Source organism: Platalea leucorodia, assembly GCF_965183815.1.
Source record: "Platalea leucorodia genome assembly, chromosome: 7".
Taxonomy (NCBI): domain Eukaryota; kingdom Metazoa; phylum Chordata; class Aves; order Pelecaniformes; family Threskiornithidae; genus Platalea; species Platalea leucorodia.
In genome coordinates, this window is record NC_138829.1 from 6,211,586 (window position 1) to 6,235,268 (window position 23,683).

Here is a 23,683-nt window from a genome sequence, read left to right on the forward strand (position 1 = left end):
AAACAATATTAGAAATTACTGTGTGTTGGTAAGTAAAAGATCTTTGAAGAATTACAATAAAAAACTAAAATTAGCTTTTATTTGGATGTGTTAGAATCCACTAGAAATAAAAGTAGTCCTCCAAAATCAATGGTGGTTATAACACGTAGATTTCACAATTTCAAACTAAATGTAATGCATATGTAAGATGTTCTTTCAGATTTTAAGTAAGGTGACCTATATTTTAAAATGTGAAAGTATTTTCTGAGGGTTCCCTTTTAGAAAATTTGGGTATAGAGCAATTTGCATATGCTTTTGAGGCCCTGATATGCTTTAGCATAGTATCTCATTTCAGTCAAATATTATGTAACTTTAAAAAAAAAAAAAAAGACAAGCAGTGTATGTGAGTGTATGCGTACAACATGTACTACTCATCTCATAGGTCCCATTAAGAGTTTACAAAATTTTTGTTTTGCTGGATGCCTTGTTAGTGTGTCTGTGCACATTTAACAAGGCGGTTGTTTCTGGATTACGATAACTAGGTTTATTTGAGATACTCTTTTGCAGTTTAATTTTTTTAGGTAGCAAGTCCTTTTTTTAGTTAGCTGACCTCTTGTCAGTCAGCGTGGGGGCTGAGAAATGCTCAAGGTTGGTGAACCAGCATGTATTTCACTTCTCCAAATTAAGAGCAGCAGCAGAAACTTAGTGGTAGCTGGGAAAGGCTGCCTCTGAAGGAAGCAAGGTGCTGCCACCCAGCTGTTGTGGAGTATCTTGCCTCTGTGGAAGATGGCAGCTTCCACCTCCTGCTGCATTTAGGACCCGGTAAATACCACCAGCTTGAAATTGCTCTTGCTGGCTAGTATTTCTCTTGAAGTGCTTTTTTCCCTCAAGCTTATTTCCAGTGGGCTAGACTTGCTGTGTGCATATAAAAATCTACCCAAAAAATGTATTCATTTTACCTGTTCTGTGTGCTCCCAGAATTAGTGTTCATCAAATATTAACTCTGTAGCCTACAGGTCAGTATGGTAGATTTATTTTTAAAACTAATTAATCATTTAACATTATCAGTTAGTTAAAACAGCCCTAAAGGGGTGGTTTACCTATCAAAAGGGGGAAATGCTTTATTCATTTTTAGTTTCAAAATTACCTTATGTTATTGGAGGGGAGGAGTTAAATCTATTTGGACAACTTTCTTCTGTTTGCACAAAAAAGCTTTATTTTATAAAAATAAATAGGAAAGCTATTTAAGAAATCAGTTTATCAACTAATAAAAAAAATGCTCCAATGTTAAATTTTTTTGTATGTGAATAATAGTTATTTATCTTTTTTTTTTTTTTTTTTTTTTCCCTCCTGGATTGCTTTTATCTTTTCTTTTTGGCAATGGGATATATTTTAACCACAATACCAAAAAATGTTCTAAGTGAAACATATGTTTGGCCTATGACCACACAGACAATGTTCTTAAAAATGTGCAAGGCAAACACAATGTGGGAGCATAAAATCAACCTCTGGAGTGGCAGGGGTATTTAGGACATCAAAAGAAAGCAAAGTTATTGTTACAGAAGAGCCTACAGATTAATGAAAAATGTGCACGAAATGCTATACAAGAAAATAGCTTATTGTTGTCTTCCCCCCCCACCCCTTTTATTATGAAAACTTAATTCTGTTAGAACTGAAGAGGGTAAGTATTTGTGTGAAATATCCTTCTTTTTTCCCCCTTTTTTTCTGTGATTTTTCTTCCCTGGTAGATATTGCAAACAGGCCTCAGGACCCTGGCCCAGGCATTTCCTTTTCCTAGGATTTGTTTTACCTTTTTTACTAGAAGATACTTATTTAAGGGATACTTAGGAGTTGAAATGCTAGTTGTTAGCATTGGTGGCCCAATAGAGGCAAAGCTGCCGCAGCTGAGCATATATTGCCAATAGGCACATGCATATGGCACACGCATACGGCACACATACGTACGTGTACACGAGCAGGTGCACAGATCAACGTTCGAACAGCAGCAACGTGCTGATCCTGTTCCCCTCTCTGGCAGGTCAGGATGGAGGTCTGGGATATACGTGCCCTCCGCTGCTCTGGCACCTGGACGTGCAATCCCCTGAAAGCCCCTTGCTCAGGAAAATAGTTGGAAATGGAGTTTAGCGAGGAGACAGGACAGACTGCGCTGATCAGGCATAGGGCGAGGCCAGGCAAGCACGCTGACCAGCCACTCCTTTCCCTGCAGCCGACCCCTTTTGTCCCCTTATCCCTCTATTTTCTCACACCTGTACGTCTCCAAACCACCTTGGTCCTTTTCCCTTTCCACACCTCTGGTTCCTCCCCGTAAATGCCACATGAAGGGTTGTACCATCCCAAAATACTCTTCCCTGCATCCCATAATAAGTCATCGTGTCATCACCTCATCCAAATGCACCTGCTCAACCTTAGGGAAGGCGCTATGGAGAGCCTTTCCGTGGGCTCGTCTTGCTGGGTTTCACTCCTGGACGCTGGGGCTGAGTCCTCGCCTGTCATAGCCCTGGGAGCAGCCATGCTGGGGTGCTCGGTTCTCGAATTAGGGTATTCTCCCACGTGTTGTCGTTCCTCTGTGCTCCTTTGTGTGGCCGAGGACAAACCTTTTATCGCATAACCTAACAGTAATTTGTTTTAACAGTTTTGAAGACTAATGCAACATGCCTCAACTTGTAGAACACAAGCCCTGCCTTGGGAAGAGGTGATGTGCCTTGTTCTCCCATTGCTGTCTAGTGTTTAAAGACCCAGAGCTCCATCTTCCAAAATAGTTGAATTAGGTGCTCTTATTTCACAATAAGAAAATTCACACGTGGAATAAAGGAGAAAAAGCTGTCACAGCTTTGATTTACACACTTCTTTATTTTTGATCAATGGTTGCACCTACAACAAGGTAGGTTCAGGCTTTCTGCACAGAAGCGGTTTTGTAAGGCCAGCCCTTGCATGGACCCTGCCTTATACCAGAGCAAGAAACTTGCTCAGCTAACATGAGTCTAGAATGGACTCAGAGTTATTGAGTCTGCTCACCAGCTCTCATGAGTGGCCACATCCTGCGGTACCTTTAGCAAACTTACTGGGATTCAAGATTAGAGACACTTTTTGCTCTCTCTGAACATGCAAGGTGGGGACTTGTTTCTCAGAATTTTGCTTCCATTTTGAATGCGACTGCAAAACATAGAACCTGCAGAGATCAGAGTAAATGTATTTTCTTCAACCCTCTTTTCCTGTAGATGCTCTTTAGGGCAGTGATTTTTTTTTTTCCATGTATAACTCTTCAGACAAAAGATCACAGGTGGCACCTGCAGTGCAGCCTGACCTTGCTTGTGAAAATTGCTTTAGAAATCTGCCAAGAAGAAATCCATGACTAAGTTTTGGATGGCTTTCATTAGAGACTATGCATATACATGTTTGATAATGGACAAAATTAATCTATACCACCTAATCATTTCAAACATTTTTTTAATTATTTGAATGTAATTTGGGAAATAGAATTTTGGCTTGATACTTCATAATAATGTACAGTGATTAATATTCCAGTCACATCTGAAAGACTTTCTAATTTATGCCTTATTTTGACTGGGAGTCGTGATAGATATTTTCAAGAGTCTCCAGGGAGGTAAAATGCAGAATTGAGTGCATATTATTCAGCATTGGTCTACAAGGTGATATATATGCAAGTTCAATCTGTATAAGTAAATGCTGACTATTATATTATTTTTTTATTTCAGTAGAGATAGTATATCACCCCAAAATGAATATAGTTTTATTTGGATTTATGCACTATTGAATATAAAATATTTTTGCACATAGTTTAGAAATGCAGGAGAACTGCAAAAGTTTGTCAGAAGTTACTAAATATATGTAAGATTTATTGTATGTACTTGGTTTATTTAATCCAGATGTTTGTATTTTGCATACTTTCAGAAAAGATTATATTAAATAGGCAACATCAAAGAAAATTTATGGAGTAGTGCAGTCAGAAGAAAATGCATAATGAAACACTGGACAAAAACATCTTTACATTTACTGTCAGAATGAATTATGGTTATGAATACGTATATCCGAACAGAATGAACTGCTTATCAGCTTGCAAGGCATCCAGTGCCATTCTGAGTTTGACTTTACTGTCTTATTTCTATGCCTAGGATGGTTTAGAGATCTTTGTTTGTCACCCAAATATACATATTCTGTTTTGCCTGCTTTATAAGTAGCAGCTTTTCTTTGAAGAATTATTACTGTTTAAAGATACAGAAAGATCCCGCTCCCCAATAGCTATTTGTTGTAATATCCATCATGGACCTATCTGACTTTTCAGTTTTAAAGTATATTAAGGTGGGAGAGAAGCATTAATGCTGGGTTCGGGAAGGAGACAGGAAAATGTTACTATCTACTTTTTTTTCCTTCTCTGTTCATTCTGGTTTTAGTGATTTGTTCTTTTATTCATAGAAAATATATAGCATTTTTTTATTTTATGGCTTAAAAGTAAATTTAATTTATATAAGGGAAAAGATTTTTTTTTTTTCCTTTCAGTGTGTTGGAGATTAATCGTAGCAAATGTAGATTTACAGTGAGCTCTCTTATGCAACATCACATACTTCTCACTGGTAATTTAGGGCTCAGCTCTTCATCTCTTTCTGGCATGCCAAATTTTCTTCTTAGAGAATCATATTACTATTAGAGACATTTGTTTTTAATATTATGAGTGAAGGATGCAGGTTCTCATCCATCACAAGACATTTCTAAAGTGTTAGATTACGATATGATGGGTTGCTGACTGCTTTTTGGGACTTAATGCTGTGGATGTGCTCGGGGGGGAAAAGGAGGGTGGCATCTTTGGAAACAGTCGGACATTATAACGCACACCGAGTAACCTTCATAACTTTTAGAAATAATACATTAATAATACGTTAAATTCAAAGTGTCTCTGAGGATCTTGTGAATCAATTACCCAGAAATACCTTTTAACTTTCAGCAGCTGAAGTTAGTGAAAGTGTAAGCATATGTGTAACATATGTGTAAACTATTAATTAGTCTTCAGTGCTGGCAGCTTTATTAGAGTTTTGACTGACTGCATGCTCATTAACTTTTGTAAGTGTATCTTTTCAGACAGGAGACTTTAAAAGTTTAATTTCCGAAAAAAAAAAAACCAAAACCCAAAACAAACAAAAAAACCAAACCAAAAAACCTAATCCAACAAGTGAGTGTACAAAGTTTCCTAAACTTTTTTGTTTGAAGGAGGAGCATTTCTGGAGCATATATTAAAGAAACCTGACTTATGTCACAAGTAGATTTCTCAAGGATTAGCATTACCACTGGCTCCCTGCCCTGTGCAGCACAGGCAGGAAATATGAGCCAAATCATGTTTTAGCAGTTCCTATAGCCTTATACTTACACAGATTTATGATTTGCTAAGCGTAGAATTGTATCAATTAACTACAACGTACTAAGAAGAGAAAATGTGGTTTGTGTGCTGTGACACATCTACAAATGTTTCTTAAAGAAAAAAATCTGATGGTTACCTCGATGACAATGCCTTCCAGAAATGCACCATAACTTAATTTGCTACTTATTTATTAGGATCAAGAAGAGGAGAGGGATGAAATTCCAGAATTCTTTGAGCCTCTTCTGGAGCTTAATGGACAGTTTAAAGTTGCCTCGCCAAAATACAATGGTCCTTTGTTTCCTCCAGTGGCTTCTGCTCCTCAGCAGTCTTCTGATGTTCTGGATGAACTGATTCAAAGGAGAGAAACTATAGAAAACAGGTTGATAAATTGGTGAGTTGCAATATAACAAAGTGACGAGAGAATGTATATGGAAGAAGGGATGACTCCATAAGAATACCTTCCCTTTCTTCTCCTCCCTTCCCTTCCCTTCTCTTTTTTCCTTTGAGCTGCCTTGCATTTTATGTCAAGAATGCTCTTTTGTATACTTTTAGGTGTCTTGGTGTTTGCTGGTAGTTAAATGGGTTTTATTCTGCTAGGGTGGAACAAGAAATAATGGCAAAAATTATCGGTGGGATGTACCCAGTTCAGAAGGAAACAGTGCCCAGTGTTAGCACCTCAGGGAGTGAAGACAGTGAGACTGTAACCTCTGACATTGGTAAGTAGGAGTTACTGTTCTCAGCAGATAGATTATCTCCATTTTCAGCTAATTTTAACAAGCTGTGTAGGTAGCTGTTGCCTGAGCCTAAGAGTCGGATAATGCTGAACCAGTGAAACTATAAAATGCAAAAGTGCATGCTTTAATTTATGTTGCGACAGAGCAAGCACTATAAGGCCATTGAGACAAATTATCTAAAAAAAGAAAAAGAACGCATAAAACATACCACTGTACAAATCCGCTCCTGTTATTGGCCATCTAAATCAGATTGGGCATTTTGCTAAGCCTGTAATGTTTGTTTGCCTTTCTTTTGTTAATAGATATGTCAAAAATTACCTCCCTTTATAAATGCGTGAGTATGGGAGAAAATGCATTTTTCCTGTGATGTCACTGGCTTTTGCTGCTGCCGCCTTTTATGATTCTGAATTGCTTCTCTACTGTTGTTTCTTTATCTGTAAAATAAAATTAAAAAATCACTTTTTGCAAAGGAATGTTTAAAAGTTCATGGAGAATAAAATGAGTGGCTGCAGTACACTGTATGCATTTTAAGAAGTGAGACCTGGATGTGTGCTTTGTTTCTTCATTTTCAGTTGAAGTTGCAGGTGGTGGAGGATTTCAACTCTTTATCAATGCTGGCGTGCCTGTGGACTCAGAAATGATAAGTCATTTTGTAAATGAAGCTCTCAGTGAGACAATTGCGACCATGCTAGGTAACAAGCAGGCTCAGAAAGCAGTTCCTGCTACAACTGTTCTTCCAAGTACAACGATTATGATGGTAAGAGTCCATTTTATTTAAGCTTTCATACTGAAGTTCTAAGGGATGATTTCTTCGTGGCATGATGCAAAACAAAGATGACAGAAAAAGACTGATGAACTGAATGCACGTGACTTGCATTTTTTGATTATTCCTTGTTATACCCCAGCAAGCAACAAGATTAAACCTATTTCACTTAAAAAAAAAAAAATTTGGAAAGAAAAAAAAATAATTCCTTTGTGCTGCATGCAACGTGCTATATTTATTTATTTTAAGGCTGAGCACAAAACTGATTTCTAAGGGAAAGACTTGGAATTTAATTTCATGTTGTCAAAAGACAGTGTGTGTTATTTTCAACAAAAATAGCTATGCTACTTTCTTGTGAAGAAATGAAATATGAAGAAATTAATTTATTCATATAAGAAGAAACAGAAACTGAGAGCGATATTATTTTTGGTCTTATGGGCTTGCAGCCATTCTTTAATATCTGTAAAAATTAGTATTAATTCTGTCAAAGTGTTGAGTTCAGTAGTTTTCAGTAAATGCTTAAAAGATGAGTTGAGCTTCCTGTAATACAGGATAATTTTTTCTGTTCCCTGTGATAATTAAATGACAGCTGGCTCTTCGTTTGATAACAACATGGCTGTGCTACAATCTGGTGTCGTATAAAGTCTTTGGGATTAATGTGGAAATGGCTGCGCTTAGATATCTAACTATACAAAGCTTTGTTGAAAGTGAGATCAATTATTCTATTTTGCTGCAGTGCATATAGACTGAAATACCAGCTAGTGGCTGCTGTAAGTGACCAACAGATTATTCTATAGTCAAAAGTAATCATTTCACTGCTGTAGGCTTAAATACAGCCATCCTGCATCTAAAGAGCTCTTCCCCACTCCATTACAGATTAAGGAGGGTATGATGTTAAAGAGGACTATTCTTTGTAGCTTGTTCTTCTCATACTTAGAAACCTCTTCTAACAGCCATTCTACATTTACTAATGGCCCTCTTAAGCCACCTTCTTGTTTCTGTACCAACTTAAACTGAAATGTCCTTAGGCTGAAATGGTTGTTTTCTCCTTACTGTATATATTCATTTGCGCACTTCTAGAGATTAGTTTTGTCCTTTTCAGCCTTCGTTTGATTAGGCTAAATAAAGCAATCATTTGTACGTATACCACTTTTTGACTCTTACTGATGGGCAGCGCTTTTATGTTTTCCATTTAGATTGGTCTTGGCCACAGGTAACACTAATATGCTAATACACATTTTTAATAATAATGTAGTATGTAAATGGGGTTTCCTCAGTGCCTTGTGCTATAGTAGTGATACTCTCCAGCCTTTATTGGAATCTCAGGTCTTGCCACATTTGTGGCTAATAGTTATCCTTTGGATAACTCGTTTTTTCTTCTCCTTTTTCCTTTTCTGCTCAGCTTATAGCAGAAGTTCTTGAATATGTAGTTTACGCGTTCTTGATCTACCCCTTCTTACTGTGAAGTTTCCTATCTAGAACTTCAGCTGCCCAGTTACTGAGTTCTTTGGTGTTCATGATGTCACGCAGTTGTATGCCAAATGTGTTAGCCTGTTCCACTTTCCCGAAGAGTTGTTAATAAAAAGCATCAGCCTGAGGATTTATTCTTCAGAAACCAGCCTGGAAGTCTTCCTTTAGCCCCATTATCTTGTTTTCTTTATAGATGTCAGAGAACAGGGCTGGAAAACACCTGGAAAAGTCCATCATATTCCTCCATAGCGGGCTGAATGATAACCATCATACTTGCTTGTCAGATTTATCTCCATCACTGTCATTTTTTAAGGAACATCAAAACTGTGTGCTTATTTTAGTGCTTTACTGTCTTGGCTATTTCTTTGTTTGTAGTCTTCTCTTTAGCTGATTCTCTTACCATAAAATTATCATACTGACTCAATTTTATCCATGTAATGAGATATTTTCTTGCTTAACATTGTATCAAATGCTTTATTAAAATTCATATAATCATATAGTTCATATTTAGACTGGACATTAGGAAGCAGTTCTTTACCGACAGGGTGGTCAAACACAGGAACAGGTTTCCTAGAGAGGTGGTCGGTGCCCCAAGCCTGTCAGTGTTTAAGAGGCATTTGGACAATGCTCTTAACAACATGCTTTAACTTTTGGTCAGTCCTGAATTGATCAGGCAGTTGGACTAGATGATTGTTGTAGGTCTCTTCCAACTGAAATAGTCTATTCTATTCTATTCTATTTTATACATAATGATTTCCAAATGTAGTCATTCTACTGCATAATTTACTTGGTTTTAATTTATTTTGTCCAGGCATACCTTTTAGCCTGGTGCAACTTTGTTTAGATGGAGGAGTTAGATCATAGAATCATGGGTTGGGTTTGGGCTGGAAGGGACCTTAAAGATCATGTAGTTCTAACCCCCCTGCCATGGGCAGGGACACCTTCCACTAGACCAGGTTGCTCAAAGCCCCATCCAACCTGGCCTTGAACGCTTCCAGGGATGGGGCACCCACAGCTTCTCTGGGCAACCTGTTCCACTGCCTCACCGCCCTCATGGTGAAGAACTTCTTCCTTATATCTAATCTAAATCTAGCCTCTTTCAGTTTAAAGCCATTACCCTTTGTTCTGTCACCATGTGCCCTGTGAAAAGTCCATCTGCAGCTTTCGTGTAGGCCCCCTTTGGGTACTGGAAGGCTGCAATAAGGTCTCCCTGGAGCCTTCTGTTCTCCAGGCTGAACAACCCCAACTCTCTCAGCCTGTCTTCACAGGAGAGGTGCTCCAGCCCTCTGGTCATCTTCATGGCCCTCCTCTGGACTTGCTCCAACAGGTCCATGTCCTTCTTACGCTGGGGGCCCCAGAGCTGGACGCAGTGCTCCAGGTGGGGTCTCACAAGGGCAGAGCAGAGGGGGGAGAATCACCTCCATCGGCCTGCTGGCCATGCTTCTTTTGATGCATCCCAGGATACGGTTGGCTTTCTGGGCTGCAGGTGCACATTGCCGGGTCGTGTTGAGTTTCTCATCAACCAACACCCTCAAGTCCTTCTCAGGACTGCTCTCAATCCATTCTCTGCCCAGCCTGTATTTGTGCTGGGGATTACCCGGACCCATAGAATCATTTAAGTTGGAAAAGACCTTTAAGATCATCAAGTCCAAGCAGGACTTACATGTTCAGGACCTTGCACTTGGCCTTGTTGAACATCATGAGGTTCACACGGGTCCGCCTCTGAGGCCTGTCAAGGTCCCTCTGGATGGCATCCCCACCCTCCAGCATGTCGACCGCACCATGCAGCTTGGTGTGGTCGGCAAACTTGCTGAGGATGCACTCAATCCCACTGTCTGTGTCACTGACAAAGATGTTAAACAGTGCCGGTCCCAATACCGACCCCTGAGGAATGCCACTCGTCACTGGTCTCCACTTGGACATCAAGCCATTGACTGCAACTCTTTGAGTGCAACCATCCAGCCGATTCCTTATCCACAGAGTGGTCCATCCATCAAATCCATGTCTCTCCAATTTAGAGACAAGGATGCTGTGTGGGACAGCGTCAAATGCTTTGCACAAGTCCAGGTAGATGATGTCAGTTGCTCTTCCCTTATCCACGAACTCTGTAACCCTGTCATTGAAAACCACCAGATTTCTCAGGCACAATTTGCCCTTGGTGAAGCCACGTTGGCTGTCACCAATCACCTCCTTATTTTCCATATGCCTTAGCACAGTTTTCAGGAGGATCTGCTCCATGATCTTGCCGGGCACAGAGGTGAGACTGACTGGCCTGTAGTTCTCTAGGTCTTCCTTTTTTCCCTTTTTAAAAATGGGGGTTGTTTCCCCTTTTCCAGTCAGCAGGAACTTCACCTGACTGCCACGGCTTCTCAAATATGATGGATAGTGGCTTAGCAACTTCATCCACCAGCTCCCTCAGGAGCCATGTATGTATCTCATCAGGTTCCATGGACTTGTGTACCTTCAGGTTCCTTAGATGGTCTCGAACCTGATCTTCTCCTACAGTGGGTGGTTCTTCATTCCCCCAGTCCCTGCCTTTGCCTTCTGCGACTTGGGTGGTGTGGCTTGAGCACTTGCCGGTTGTTGAGTACCTCAGCCTTCTCCATATCCCTGGTAACCAGGTCTCCTGTTTCCTTCTGGAGAGGGCCCACATTTTTGCTAGTCTTCCTTTTATCACCGACGTACCTATAGAAGCTTTTCTTGTCACCCTTGAAGTCCCTGGCCAGATTTAATTCTGTCAGGGCTTTAGCTTTCCTAACCTGATCCCTGGCTGCTCGGACAAATTCTCTGTATTCTTCCCAGGCTACCTGTCCTTGCTTCCACCCTCTATAGGCTTCCTTTTTGTGTTTGAGTTTGTCCAGGAGCTCCTTGTTCATCCATGCAGGCCTCCTGGTGTTTTTGCCTGATCTCCTCTTTGTTGGGATGCATCGCTCCTGAGCTTGGAGGAGGTGATTCTTGAATGTTAACCAGCTTTCTTGGGCCCCTCTTCCCTCCAGGGCTTTATCCCATGGTACTCTACCAAGCAGATCCCTGAAGAGGCCAAAGTCTGCTCTCCTGAAGTCCAGGGTAGTGAGCTGCTTGTGCACCCTCCTCGGTGCCCTAAGGATCTTGAACTCCACCATTTCATTGTCACTGCAGCCCAGGCTGCCCTTGAGCTTCACAGTCCCCACCAGCCCCTCCTTGTTGGTGAGAACAAGGTCCAGCATAGCACCTCTCCTCATTGGCTCCTCTGTCACTTGAAGAAGGAAGTTATCATCAACGCATTCCAGGAACCTCCCAGGTCGCTTATGCCCTGCTGTGTTGTCCCTCCAACAGATATGGGGTGGTTGAAGTCCCCCATGAGGACCAGGGCTTGTGAATGTGAGGCTGCTCCTATCTGTCTATCGAGGGCCTCATCTGCTCGGTCTTCCTGGTTGGGTGGCCTGTAGCAGACCCCCGCTATAATGTCACCTGTCCCTGCCCTTCCTTTAGTCCCGACCCATAAGCTCTTGGTTGGCTCCTCATCCATCCCCAGGCAGAGCTCCGTGCGCTCCAGCTGGTCACTGACACAGAGGGCGACACCCCCTCCTCTTCTCCCCTGCCTGTCCTTCCTAAAGAGCCTGGATCCTTCCATTCCAACACTCCAGTCATTAGAGCCATCCCGCCATGTCTCCGTGATGCCAATACGATCATTGCATGTAGATCCATGAAGCACGTATCTGAGCAACAACTGTTCCTGCTCTGTGATAACCTGCCCTTCTCTGTCTTCCTCAGCTAACTCTGGGGATACGTGGAAGATAGGAATTTTGCATTGAGGTAATAACTGTGGTTACGATTTTTTTTTTCTCTCAGGAGTCTCTTGTGCCTACTCCATTGCCAACACCCCAGGCCACACCACCACAAACACCACCTTCAGAAAAAGAATTGCCTCCGGTCAGAACTCCAGAGTCTTCTCCATCTGTTACAGAAATGAGTGGGGATGTTCGCGAACATGAAAAAATTAAAGCAACAGGTAGTGAAAATAATAATTGAAGTTTAGAAGTAGCAAATATGCTTTAATCTATTGCCTTTAATTTTCTTCTTCAAAGACACGCTATCTCTCAGGCTAAATATTCTTCAGGCTATAATTCAAGTGGGAACTCATTTAGTACAAAAATTATGGGCTAATTCATATAAAAAGCAAACATCTTCTATTTGGTAACAGTTCTATTTTCAAACTTAATGCACATTTTTATGGTCTGTGTGATTTCTACCTCTCCCAGCCCCTCCACAGTTTTTCACATCAGAAAAATAGCTGTCTTTTGCTCCTTCCTGTGTTTCTAATGTTAATTAAGTCAAATTTACACTCTCCAAGTAAAGCAGCTTAGTTTTTAAAATGCAGAGCAATCTCCCTTATTAAAGGAAATAAGCAATTGAGGTTTTATTCTAGCTCCTTCAGATGCCAACACTGTACTTAAAAGAAACTAGTCTTAATTTAGTCTTGTCTCCATAACTATCAAAAGGTGTCGCAAACATTACAAGGGCTTAGTGGAACCGACTGACTGTGAGATTTACTTCCTGCTTTCCTTCCTGATCTGAAATTTGGCTTTGCACATGCAGGAGTTGCGATTCCAGCTGCCACTAGTCATGTTGGCACACCGGTGGTTACCCCTGTCAATACGCCTCCTAGAACAATGACACCAAGCCCTCCTGCCTCAGAACGGGTCTCTGAAAATGCAAAAATGGAAAGTCCAAAGCCTCCAAACCCATGGGATGATGCAGAACTTCCTTTGGAAGAAGAGAAACCCAGTCCGTTAACTGAAGAATCATTCCGTCCCAAGGCTGCGTGAGTTGAACAGGCTGCACAGTTTTCTCATTTCTTAAAAAAATAAATACCTTGTTTCTACATATGTCCTCAGAAAGTCAGTAGAGAAATTATTAATGTGTATATCAGGAGGCCTTGAGATAAGCCAGAATTCTTTTTTTTAAATTGTTTGACTTATATTTTGGAGAAAATCTGAAATCGGGACCTTTCTCAGAATTTATTGGTCCTTATTCATTGTCCTGTTGAACATTGTACTTAGCGTACCGGTATTGTTACACCTGCCAGTAATAAAAGTAGCAACAATGAAATATTAGCATTTTATTTTTTCTATTACCTCAGTGGGAATACATGTGGTAATTTTTAGTTATAACCAGAAATTCATTAATAATGTTATTTAACCATGTTGATTCTTGGACTGTTCTGTAAAATGCTGTGCTCTTTCATTTGAAAAAAATACTGGCAAATTAATTTCTTTTCAGTATTGATTTAAGACTTTAGTCTACATCGTTCAATGCATTTTGTTGTATTCACAATGTGTATTCTTACATTTTAGTGAGATGTCAGTGGCTAATGATGAGGAACCAGAGGCCTTGATTTTACCACCTCAGCAGTCATCAGCGAGGCCCTTCGGATCGCTTCCTTCCAACCCACAGGTTCCATCCCCTGGGCCTACAGTTAGTTCTGGGCAGTCCACGCAGGAGAGCAGCCTTACCCTCACAGAAACAGAAACAGAAACTGCAGACAGACCCATCTCAGAAGGGGAGGTACTCTTCAGCTACGGACAGAAGCTGGCTGCAAGAGGTAACTAATGAGACAAATTTGTGGAAATTGGAATTTGGATTTTTTTTTTTTATTTTTTTTTTTTTTTTTTTTTTTTTTTAAATAAAGTTCTCTTCCAGTCTACTCAAGTTACATTTCATCCATTTTCTGATAAAACTGCAAGCATTAACCTATTCTCTAACTTTCAGTTCATGGTTTTGGATTTAAGAGATTTACCTCATTGCTCTTTTTCTTGTTTCTGAACAAAATGCTTCTGCTTACTAATGAAAACAGATTAAATCTGCTCTTTTGTCATAATATCATTGGGACTGTCTTGCACAAGTACCATGTAGTACGAAGTACTATGTTTTTATTGAAAGCAAAGTATAAGAGCGATTTTCTTGGAACCTGAAAATATGTCTTTATAATACACATCCAGTAGTAGGAATGTCCAACTTTACTAAAGCACTGTGTTGCAATTGTTAAAGAATGTGGCCTTGGCTTTCTTTCATATAACTTGCATGTTTTTTAGTATTTGTAACTTAAAATATTTTTCAGCATTAGCAGGAGGAGGACTGTCTCTTCCAAACCTCACTGAGAGCTTGACGAGTACTTTACGAGATGCCAATGAAATGGTAAGGAAATGTTTCACAAGGAAACGGAGTTAGTGTGGTATTCTACCTTGAGCATCTTGATAGATTGGATGTGCTTTAAGCATTTTCACTTAGAAACTTTTTAAATTTACGCTTTTAAACTGTACACTTACAAAGAATGTTAGGATTTCAGATCTCCAAAGAAAAAAAAAAAACACATTATACAAACTAATTTATACTAAAAAAAAAAAAAAAAGTTGAATGATTTATATACTTCTGTAGGTGAGAGATAGCTAATAGACATTTTCATCTCTTTATTGTTTTTACTTTTAAGACATCTTAAGCAGAATAGAACATTTTTATGCTCTGAGCTGTTTCAGCTTTGAGCCATCTTTTAATTGCTTGTGTGCTTAAATTATTAAACTAGGTTAGCTGAGGCTGGAGTTAAAGCTGCTTAAAAGTTCAGTATAGTTTCTTATCTGACGTCTGCTTTAGTCCATTGTCCTGGAAGCCTCCCAAGTCAAGGCATTCTCCATTCTCTCTCTAACACTTTTCCTCAAATGCCTGAACTTTCCCTCTCTGACTTTGTATAATGCCTCTTGGTAGGATATAGCTGTCATATAAATGATAGTATCAGGCAGAGTAATACTATGCTTAAACCAAACTGTTCTCTTTATGAAAGAATAAAAAAGTTGATAGTGAAATTGTAACAGTATGGTTGGAAGGGACCTCCACAGGGATTTCTAAAATCTTCCTGGACTGCCTCCACAATGCTATATGGCTCTTCTGGAAGATGCCCCGATAGTTGAAATCTGCCATGAGGATGAAGACCTGCAATCATCACACCTCAATCATCATAGAAAGCCTCCTCTTACTTTCTGTTGGGCAGGTGCTCCGAAGCAGACCCTGCCCACAACATCCCCAGGGTTCCTTTCCCCTCTCATCCTGACTCAGACCGCCAATAGGCACATCGAGGTCTGTGAATTCAAGGGATGATTTGACCTGGGATTGAAAACTGGCTGAACTACCGGGCTGAAAGGGTTGTGGTCGGTGGCCCAAAGACCACCTGGAGACCAGTCACTAGTGGTGTATGCCAGGGGTCAATACTAGCGCCAGTGCTGTTTAACATAGTCGGTAATGACCTAGATGATGGGACAGACTGCATCATCATCAAGTTTGCAGATGATACAAAACTGGTTGATACACCAGACGGTTGTGCCACCTTTCAGAGGGACCTCACTGGGCTGGAGAAATGGGCTGATGGGAATCTCATTAAGTTCAACAAGGGGAAATGCCATGTCCTGCACCCAAGGAGGAGCAACTCCATGCACCAGTGCATGCTGGGGGCTGACCAGCTGAAAAGCAGCATTGCAGAAAAGAACCTGGGGATCCTGGTGGACAAGTTCAACATGCACCAGCAATACGCCCTTGTGGCAAAGAAGGCCACCATCATCCTTTGCTGCATTGGGAAGAGCATTGCCAGCAGGTCAAGGGAGGTGGCCCTTCCCCTTTAATCAGTGCTGGTGAGATAGCATTTGGAGTATTGTGTCCAGTTATGGGCTCTCCAGCACAAGAAAGATGAGGATTTGGATCATTGGAAAGATGAGTTTTTGGATCATGTATTATGTGGATTTTGTTTCTTTATTTTAGGATTATGATCCTCCCAGTGAAGGGCAAGTGGTGAGAAGACTCGATAAAGGCTATCACAGGGATCCTGTCCTGACTCTTTTAGCCAAATTAAATCAAGCACCTGTTGCTGCACAAGAAGGAATGTACCATTTGGAGGTAACTTACAGACCTTTTCCTTCCAATACAGTAGTTTTGAAGTGATACCTTCTTACTCAAAAGTAGATAAAAAATTTCAAGCTTATCCTTCCTGTTGGCTATAGAACAGGTTCATACACTTCATTCCCTGCTGGAAGCGATCCCACTTCTGTTGGCTATGCTCTAGTGTAAACTCTTTAAACACCGAAGGTTGTGTTGTTATAAACAAGTCAGCTGTACATAGTATCACACATACCTAATTTTCAAGGTGTGTATGTGACTGTTTTAGTGTACCAGATTTGTCCTGTCATTTTGAAGAACAGGGAAGTTTTCTGTCACTTCAGCAATATAGGTGGTAATGTTTAGCAGTGCAAGTTCACTGCACTGAACAGCCATATGAGTGTTTTAGGGATGTATGAAAAGTAAGTCAGCAAATGTTTACATGCCCTTTTACACATACTGTTGATACTGATCTTGGAAGAAAACCTCAAAATATTCATATTCAGTTGGCAGAAAAAACAGACTAACAGAAAAATATAACTGTCTGCATCACAAAGGACAAAAGTAATTTTTTGTCATACATCTAAGTATTTTCTGTGTGGAAAATAGTAGTTTGGACTGGGTGTCCATTCTAACTGAGATAGCTGGAGGAATGTTCAAAGGAAGTGAACTGTGAATACTGCAATATGGTTCATGAACACCTTTCTTTATGACAGATCTTGCTTTTGTGATTTTATTGATGCATATGCAGTTTCTTCTGTCTTTGTCAGTTTAGTCTAAATAATTACTAACTTCACTCTCCTCCTTAACTGTTCTTTTGTCTGTCTTTATTTTACTTAATGAGCTCTGGTGGATGGACTTAGTGTCTGAGCCTGACTGTAATTGTAGTGACATTTTCTCATCAGCACTGCCAGTTACAAATGCATCTCTAATTTGCTTTTTCCCTTTCCCATAGCCATGGACCGCTCAGTCTGTTCATATAAGACACTAATAAACTCCCCCCGCAGATTCTGGCAAGGTGTGTGCAAGCATACCTTCTCTTTTATAGGAGAAAGAATATTCTCCTTCGTGTTACTAGTATTGCCTTAGAATGATGCTGTGCACATGTGTATACGTCTGTTCAACCTGTTTTCCTGCATAGAAGCAAGCTGTTTTTTCTCTGCAGCTTTGAAAGTCAGAATCCAGAGAACCATCCCTATTTTAAGTGCCATCCAAACCTACTTAAAAATGGAACTTTTTATCTGACAGGCTATACAACAGAGAGTCAATTGCTTTTAGATGCTTCCAATGTTACAAGGTCAGCCAGTCAACAATGGCCATATGTGTAACATTAAAGACTTCATGTCCTAAAAATATAACTTAGGTTCTGATCATGTTGGGATACCACTAAGAAAATAAGCGATGTTCTTTGGCTGTAAGTGATTCTTTTCTGTCCAGTACTGATAAATGTAGATCTTGCTTTCAAACCCAGGTAGATGATATCTCTTCAGTTTCAGTTTTCTTTATTCAATGCTAATAGTATAGACTTATGTTTATATATGCTGCAAGGGTTAATGTAATTAAATAACAGTGCCTGGTTTTGGAAGAAATATATTGGGTTTTTTTGTACCTGCTGTTATGATGTTGCTATTCTACGTAGGAGTCTGATGATAGTGTTGGGGAGCTCAGTAAAGGTCAAAGACCGAGGCTGACCAGAGCAGCAGAGAGAATCCTAATGGGACATTCAGTTTATATGGACCATCCAACTGCTTGGACTTCTGAGAACAGACCACACCAGGGTGTCCGTTCTCTATCGCCAGGGCAGCTTGCCCAAATTGGAGGTACAATTAGACTGTTACTTCTTGTCTGTGGTATTTATGTGGATTCTGAGTTTTGTTTATAACAATATCTAAAATAATTTCGGAGAGTATGTTCAAAATCCAATATTAAAAATTTACAGGCAATTGCTGCAGTGAAATTATTAGCATTCCTATTCCGAGAACTGGATTTAATTCAAGCTGTCTTCACTCTTCTTTGTCTGTACTATTCTACAATTTGAACAAGAATTGTGCCAAGTACCCACGTGCCTATAGAAAAGTTGGTTGTAAATTATTTATTTTATTCTTTTAAGTCAAATTCAGTTCTCAAAACACTTGCACCATTCTTGAAGTCGGTTTTCATAGGACAGGTATTAATACCAGCAGTTCAAGCTACTTCTCTCTTTCCCCTTACACAGCATTCCTCCTCATTGTTTTTATCACTCCATCAAGCTGATAATGTAGTGTCTCATAAATGGTAATATATTTTAGCTTCATATATTCCTGTAACAATATGGAAATTCTTTTTTTCCCAAATGGATAGCTGAGGTGCAGATATAATGGCTTGAACAAAGTAGTGCAGGAATGTGTTGCTGTGATAAAGCAGGGTTATTGATTTATTTCTTTTCAGTTGAAACTAGTGCTGTAACCACTTGCCCATCCTTCCTCTCCCTTATTTTTTTAATCCCAGTTTCTCTATTGTTATCTGAAAATGTACTTCTATACTTGCTTAATTAAACTGCTGCTCCAATTTCATAGAAACTCTTAGTTTTGTTAAGTATGATTAAACTAAACTGAAATAATTATTAAGCCACAACACAAATGTGGTTGCACTGATCACTAATTTATACAACTTTTGATGAATCAAACAGCTTTTTTTCTGTCCTTTTAATTTTCACATTTACGAATTCGACAAGAGAAGCATACCTCACGTTATTAGCCCTTGAATAGTAGGAAGTGGATTGAAATTAAATGTGTTCAACATGTGGCAAAAATTATCTCAGAGAAATAAGAGTATTTGTTTAGTTTTGAACTGATTCCTATTTGAACTGGTTATACAGAGAGTAAGCTTTTCAACATAGCTGTTACCTAACAGCTGTGGACCAGCTACACCACTGTCAGCCTTGAAAATGCATTGTGGTATTTACATATTGTTTATTTATGTAAATATATTACATACATTACATATTATCAAACTTTTATGTGAAAGTAGTTTGAACGTTGTTTGGAGATTTGTTACATTAGGCTTCCTGGCAAAGGACTAGGTAATGCTACTATCCCTTTCTCCAAGTCGCTTGTTTAACAACGTGGTGTTAGAGTACAGTCAGCATTAAGAACACTGTGATGTGGGAATAAATCGGTGCCCTAGATCAATCTACTCTAAGTCTCTGATAGTGCTCAGGACCATACAGAGAGTTAGAAGATGCATGTTAATGGGAGGACCTGTCTACTAGGGATATTTCTTACCCAGACTGTCCAGAGCTGTATGTGGCATAACATGTTTGTATCTCCTCTATATCTATTTTTTTAAATGTATTTAATTTAATTTAGGATGCCCTTTGTCTGTCCTGTAAATATCTAACACCTTTCAAAACCAGCTCCTGCATGTGATGGTAATCTAGAAGCAGTGTGTTTCCCTAGTAATTTTTTATGCTCACCTCTCTAAATCTTGTGATATTGTTTCTGTTGTTGTATTTTTTTTTTTTTAGAGGAGGCAAGTGCCCTGGACTAACTGCCATCGGGGAATGCCCTGTGCTTCTACATAATCTGTAATAATCCCAGGCTGAATTTGAATTTTGTTGCATTCTACTGATTTTTAATTTAGCCTCCCTCCCTCCACACCTCTGAACACACAGCACAGTATTCATTGACATTGCTAAGGAAACAACATTGTATAAAAGCTAGGATCTACTTTCAAGACAAGAGTGTTTTCAAATCAGGGAGGAACAGAAAATCTTGTTTCCAAGTCCCTTTGGTAGCAAAGTCAACACTGAATAGGAAACAATCTGTTCTGAGCAGCAGGTGGGGAGGTGGGCTGGAGGGGGGAAGGAATGATCTGTGATTATTTCCACTTTTCTTCCAAATCTTTTGTATCCGTCCACTGGAATGCGAGATCGCATGTCCTTCAGTCTATTGCAAGTCAGGACTAAGAGCTATTTCCTAATAGCCACAACAATTACAATGCAGGTCCATCATTTGATTTGATAATTATTTTCAGGGGTAAAATTAAATAATTGTTACACCAATGGGTGTAAAAGTTCATATATTCCGGAGTGTATATCTCTGTACATACAACCTTGCAGTGGATACTCAGTTTCTCTGTCAGAATGAGTCACTCGGGTATATCTGTGTAAGAATTCTGGGGATTGTGTGTCTATGGGTATCTTCAGTTTTGTGACCAGTTTGTATTTGTATTATGGAAACATGATGTCTATTTGTGGGATGGAGCAGGTGTTGCTTATGTAGGTACATAACAGCATCTCGATGATCGGTCTTTCACTTATAAATCCTTGTTTTCAGTGCTTAAAGTCATGGATGTAAAAACCAACACGTAAATGAAATGTGGCACATGTAGTCTTAAAGTGAACCATAATTACAGTTAATTAAGCAATGATTATAGTTAATGAGGCTTAAAATTCATTCTTTGGCTCTGTATGATAGCAAAAGGCTGAAGTTAGTTCATGAGCTGTCAGTACATTTTTCATAAAGATGCTTTACACACTTGCAGGCTGCAAAAGCATGATAAATGCTGGATTATATAGCAAATTATCCCTTTAAAAAGACTATATACAGGTTTCTTTTCATTTACACAACAGTGAAACATTTTCATGAAGAAGCCTTTCCAATCTCTTTCCAATATGTGTGATAAAGCTCATTAAGCACATAATGGTATGATGAACTATACAGCTTTGAAGCTATCACAAATGCTTGCCATGCTAGAAATCTACAGATGATAAAACTGATTTATTTTTTTCAATTTCCGCAGACATATATTTCTTATTTCTTTTCTCTCCACAAGAGCAATTTAAGGGATACGCAATGAGCCATATAAGGAGGAAATAATTCTCTTTAACATTGCACGTCCCATTGTTGAATCTTGAAAGGCTCCGCATCCTGACACATGAGTTGACCGGGAGATTATTGCTCCAGCTCATCAAGGAATTTTTTTCTCTCTATTTTTCTCTCTCAGCAGAAATTCTTGGAGATGCAGATACAAGTTGTGGTCCAATGCTTATGGCCGAACTGGAGTCGCAACCAATTTCAAATCCTGTTCTGCAAGCAGCCCAATCAAGCTGCAGAGTAACATCTCTCTCAGAGGATCTGTCCCAGGTAAACTCAAAGCATCTTTTCTATGACTGTCAGAAAGTGCAAACTGAAACCTAGGAAAATACATTTTCCTGTTTCGCTGTGGTGACTGACATCACAGAACCGGTGCATTTAAAGTGACACATTCAGCTGAGAAACTGAAGTCAAAAGTACATGTGTGTAACAAAAATGATTGTGTTTACTGTGACAGAATCCTTACAATATGCTGTTAGGCTCAGACCTTCTCTTTTCGCTTTTCTGCACTTCCTCACAGCTTCATTGGTCTTGCAGGATCTAATACTACACATACTCAGTTTAGATGGGGCATTCCAATGTTTTAGGGGCACAGTGCTTCAAATAGAGAAGAATAACATGACGGGTATATGGGAGAGGAAGCAACAGTAAAGGTTTGGCCTCACCAATTGTAACCCACTGATTCATCATTTCAGGAGCTTCCGTTGTCCTTGTAGGGGCAGGGTTGGAAAGGCGGTAATGATGATCCGCCTCAGAATATTTGAAGGTAGAAGAAGATCCTATTGATCTCTTCTTGAAACCTATAGAGTTAATCCATGGCTACTTTATTAGTATGTGCTGTTACCTAGAGATGATGGTTTATGCGCTAACTAAAGATAAATTCAAATAGTGAGTGGCAAATGCTAAAAATGAGGTGGCAGATTGCTCTTTAATATGTTAAGCTTCACAGTGTGTTTGAAAGTAATAATATACTTACCATGGTTGCTATGTTCCTGGATGCATTCTGTCCTTCCGTGATGTTCTATGTTAAAAATAACCTGAAGTATCTTATATTGACCTGTCTTTGGTTTTATGTTTTTGAGCCTTGATGTGTATCATGCCATTTCTGACTGAGCAGTTCTTAAATATGTCATCTGAAGCGACGTGTTGCATCTTCAAAGAAGATTTTAAATGTTATACCCCTTTCACTTTGATATCACTGGAACATATTATTTCTTTGAGTGATTGTTCACAGGCAAGACTGGATTCTGTTAAACTGCTGTGTCTGTTGGGCTGAAGCTCATATCCTTGTTATTGTTTCACTAGTCAAAAGTATAAGGGACAGAGAGGGTAAAGAACCCAGTGATACCTGCATCTCATGCTCTGGAGAATTAGCTGATGGGGTTAGGATTGATTTTTGTTTGCCTGGGTACAGGCAAATGATAATGTACCATGTGTAAGATTTCCCATGTACGTAGTCTTACCTATGCAAGAAATGTAAGGTGATCTAACGTAGTGTCTTTCATAGAAAATATGCAGATAGTTATATATTATGTTATATTTTGTTCAGGCATTGGAACAGGCTGCCCAGGGAAGTGGTTGAGTGAGTCCCCATCCCTGGAGGTATTTAAAAGACGGGTAGACGTGGTGCTCGAGGACATGGTTTAGTGGTGGGCTTGGCAGTGATAGGTTAACGGTTGGATTTGATGATCTTAAGGGTCTCTTCCAACCTTAATGATTCTATGATCTTTAGAAACTTTTTCTTGCATCTGAACCCTTAGTGTAGGGTTTTTTGCCTGCTGGCATATAAAACTCACCCTCCCTCCAAACCAACCCCTGAACTTTGTGTGTGGTTTTGTTTGTTTTGTTCCCCACCCCCCAAATGATCTCTTCCTGTACTTGGGTGTTCCTGATGTAAGACTAAATCGCTGTTTCTCATGGGCTAAATTTTTTGCTTTTCTATGACATCACCACGCCTATAAGCCATAACCACTGTAAACGTCTCTCCAGGATGTGGCAAAGCCATGCTCCATAAGATCCTCTACTAGATTTGTACATCCTTCTCTGCAAAAAAAAATCCCTGTACCAGATGCTTTGAAAGCTTGTTTTGACAGCATCTATCTACCATGTAACAATGATGAATCTTTCCCCTAGTTTCAATTAGGGATGGCATCTGTATTCAGATCTACGGCTCGATCTGCTTTGTCACCTGCCTGTAGGAAACAGATTTTCTGGTAAAGCAATATCAGCTAAGAGAGCAAGAGACACTCAGGCTTTCAGAATGATTCATTCTATGCAGTGTTTAAGGCAATAATCACTTTAAACTTCTTAAAAGATTTCCTCCCAAGTTAGTCACTGACACATCAGTTGTTTCACATCTTGTTTTTCATCTCTAGGCAGTGTTTGACTTCATTGAAATGAAACTATATCAGCTAGGTACAAAGCAAGAAGACGAATCTACTTGGGAGCAAAACTAGGCATTTCATGGTGTGTGCTGAGAGACCTGAGAAAATACACCATATTTCAGATGGTGTCCAGCTGGGCCTTGGGTTTGGTAGAGCTTTGTTCTGATTTAACTGGGAACAATCCTCCTGGATGTTAGGGGTTTGTT

General features: G+C 39.7%; 1 protein-coding gene across 8 annotated transcripts in view; it reads left to right on the forward strand.

The window, feature by feature from the left end:
* The window catches only part of KIAA0586, a gene marked incomplete at its 3' end in the record, with an annotated part of 77,910 nt that overhangs the window by 25,932 nt on the left and 28,295 nt on the right, over nt 1-23,683 (forward strand). For 5 of the 8 annotated variants that reach the window (XM_082317107.1, XM_082317105.1, XM_082317108.1 and 2 more), the window contains exons 20-29: nt 5,566-5,762; nt 5,969-6,087; nt 6,678-6,862; nt 12,170-12,329; nt 12,917-13,142; nt 13,675-13,922; nt 14,439-14,515; nt 16,124-16,258; nt 17,877-18,057; nt 21,224-21,363. In XM_082317107.1, coding sequence (XP_082173233.1) covers nt 5,566-5,762; nt 5,969-6,087; nt 6,678-6,862; nt 12,170-12,329; nt 12,917-13,142; nt 13,675-13,922; nt 14,439-14,515; nt 16,124-16,258; nt 17,877-18,057; nt 21,224-21,363 — 1,668 coding nt within the window. Of the gene's footprint in view, nt 1-5,565; nt 5,763-5,968; nt 6,088-6,677; nt 6,863-12,169; nt 12,330-12,916; nt 13,143-13,674; nt 13,923-14,438; nt 14,516-16,123; nt 16,259-17,876; nt 18,058-19,742; nt 19,785-21,223; nt 21,364-23,683 lie in introns of those variants that run through there. The other 3 variants (XM_082317106.1, XM_082317111.1, XM_082317112.1) reach the window with 3 other exon arrangements.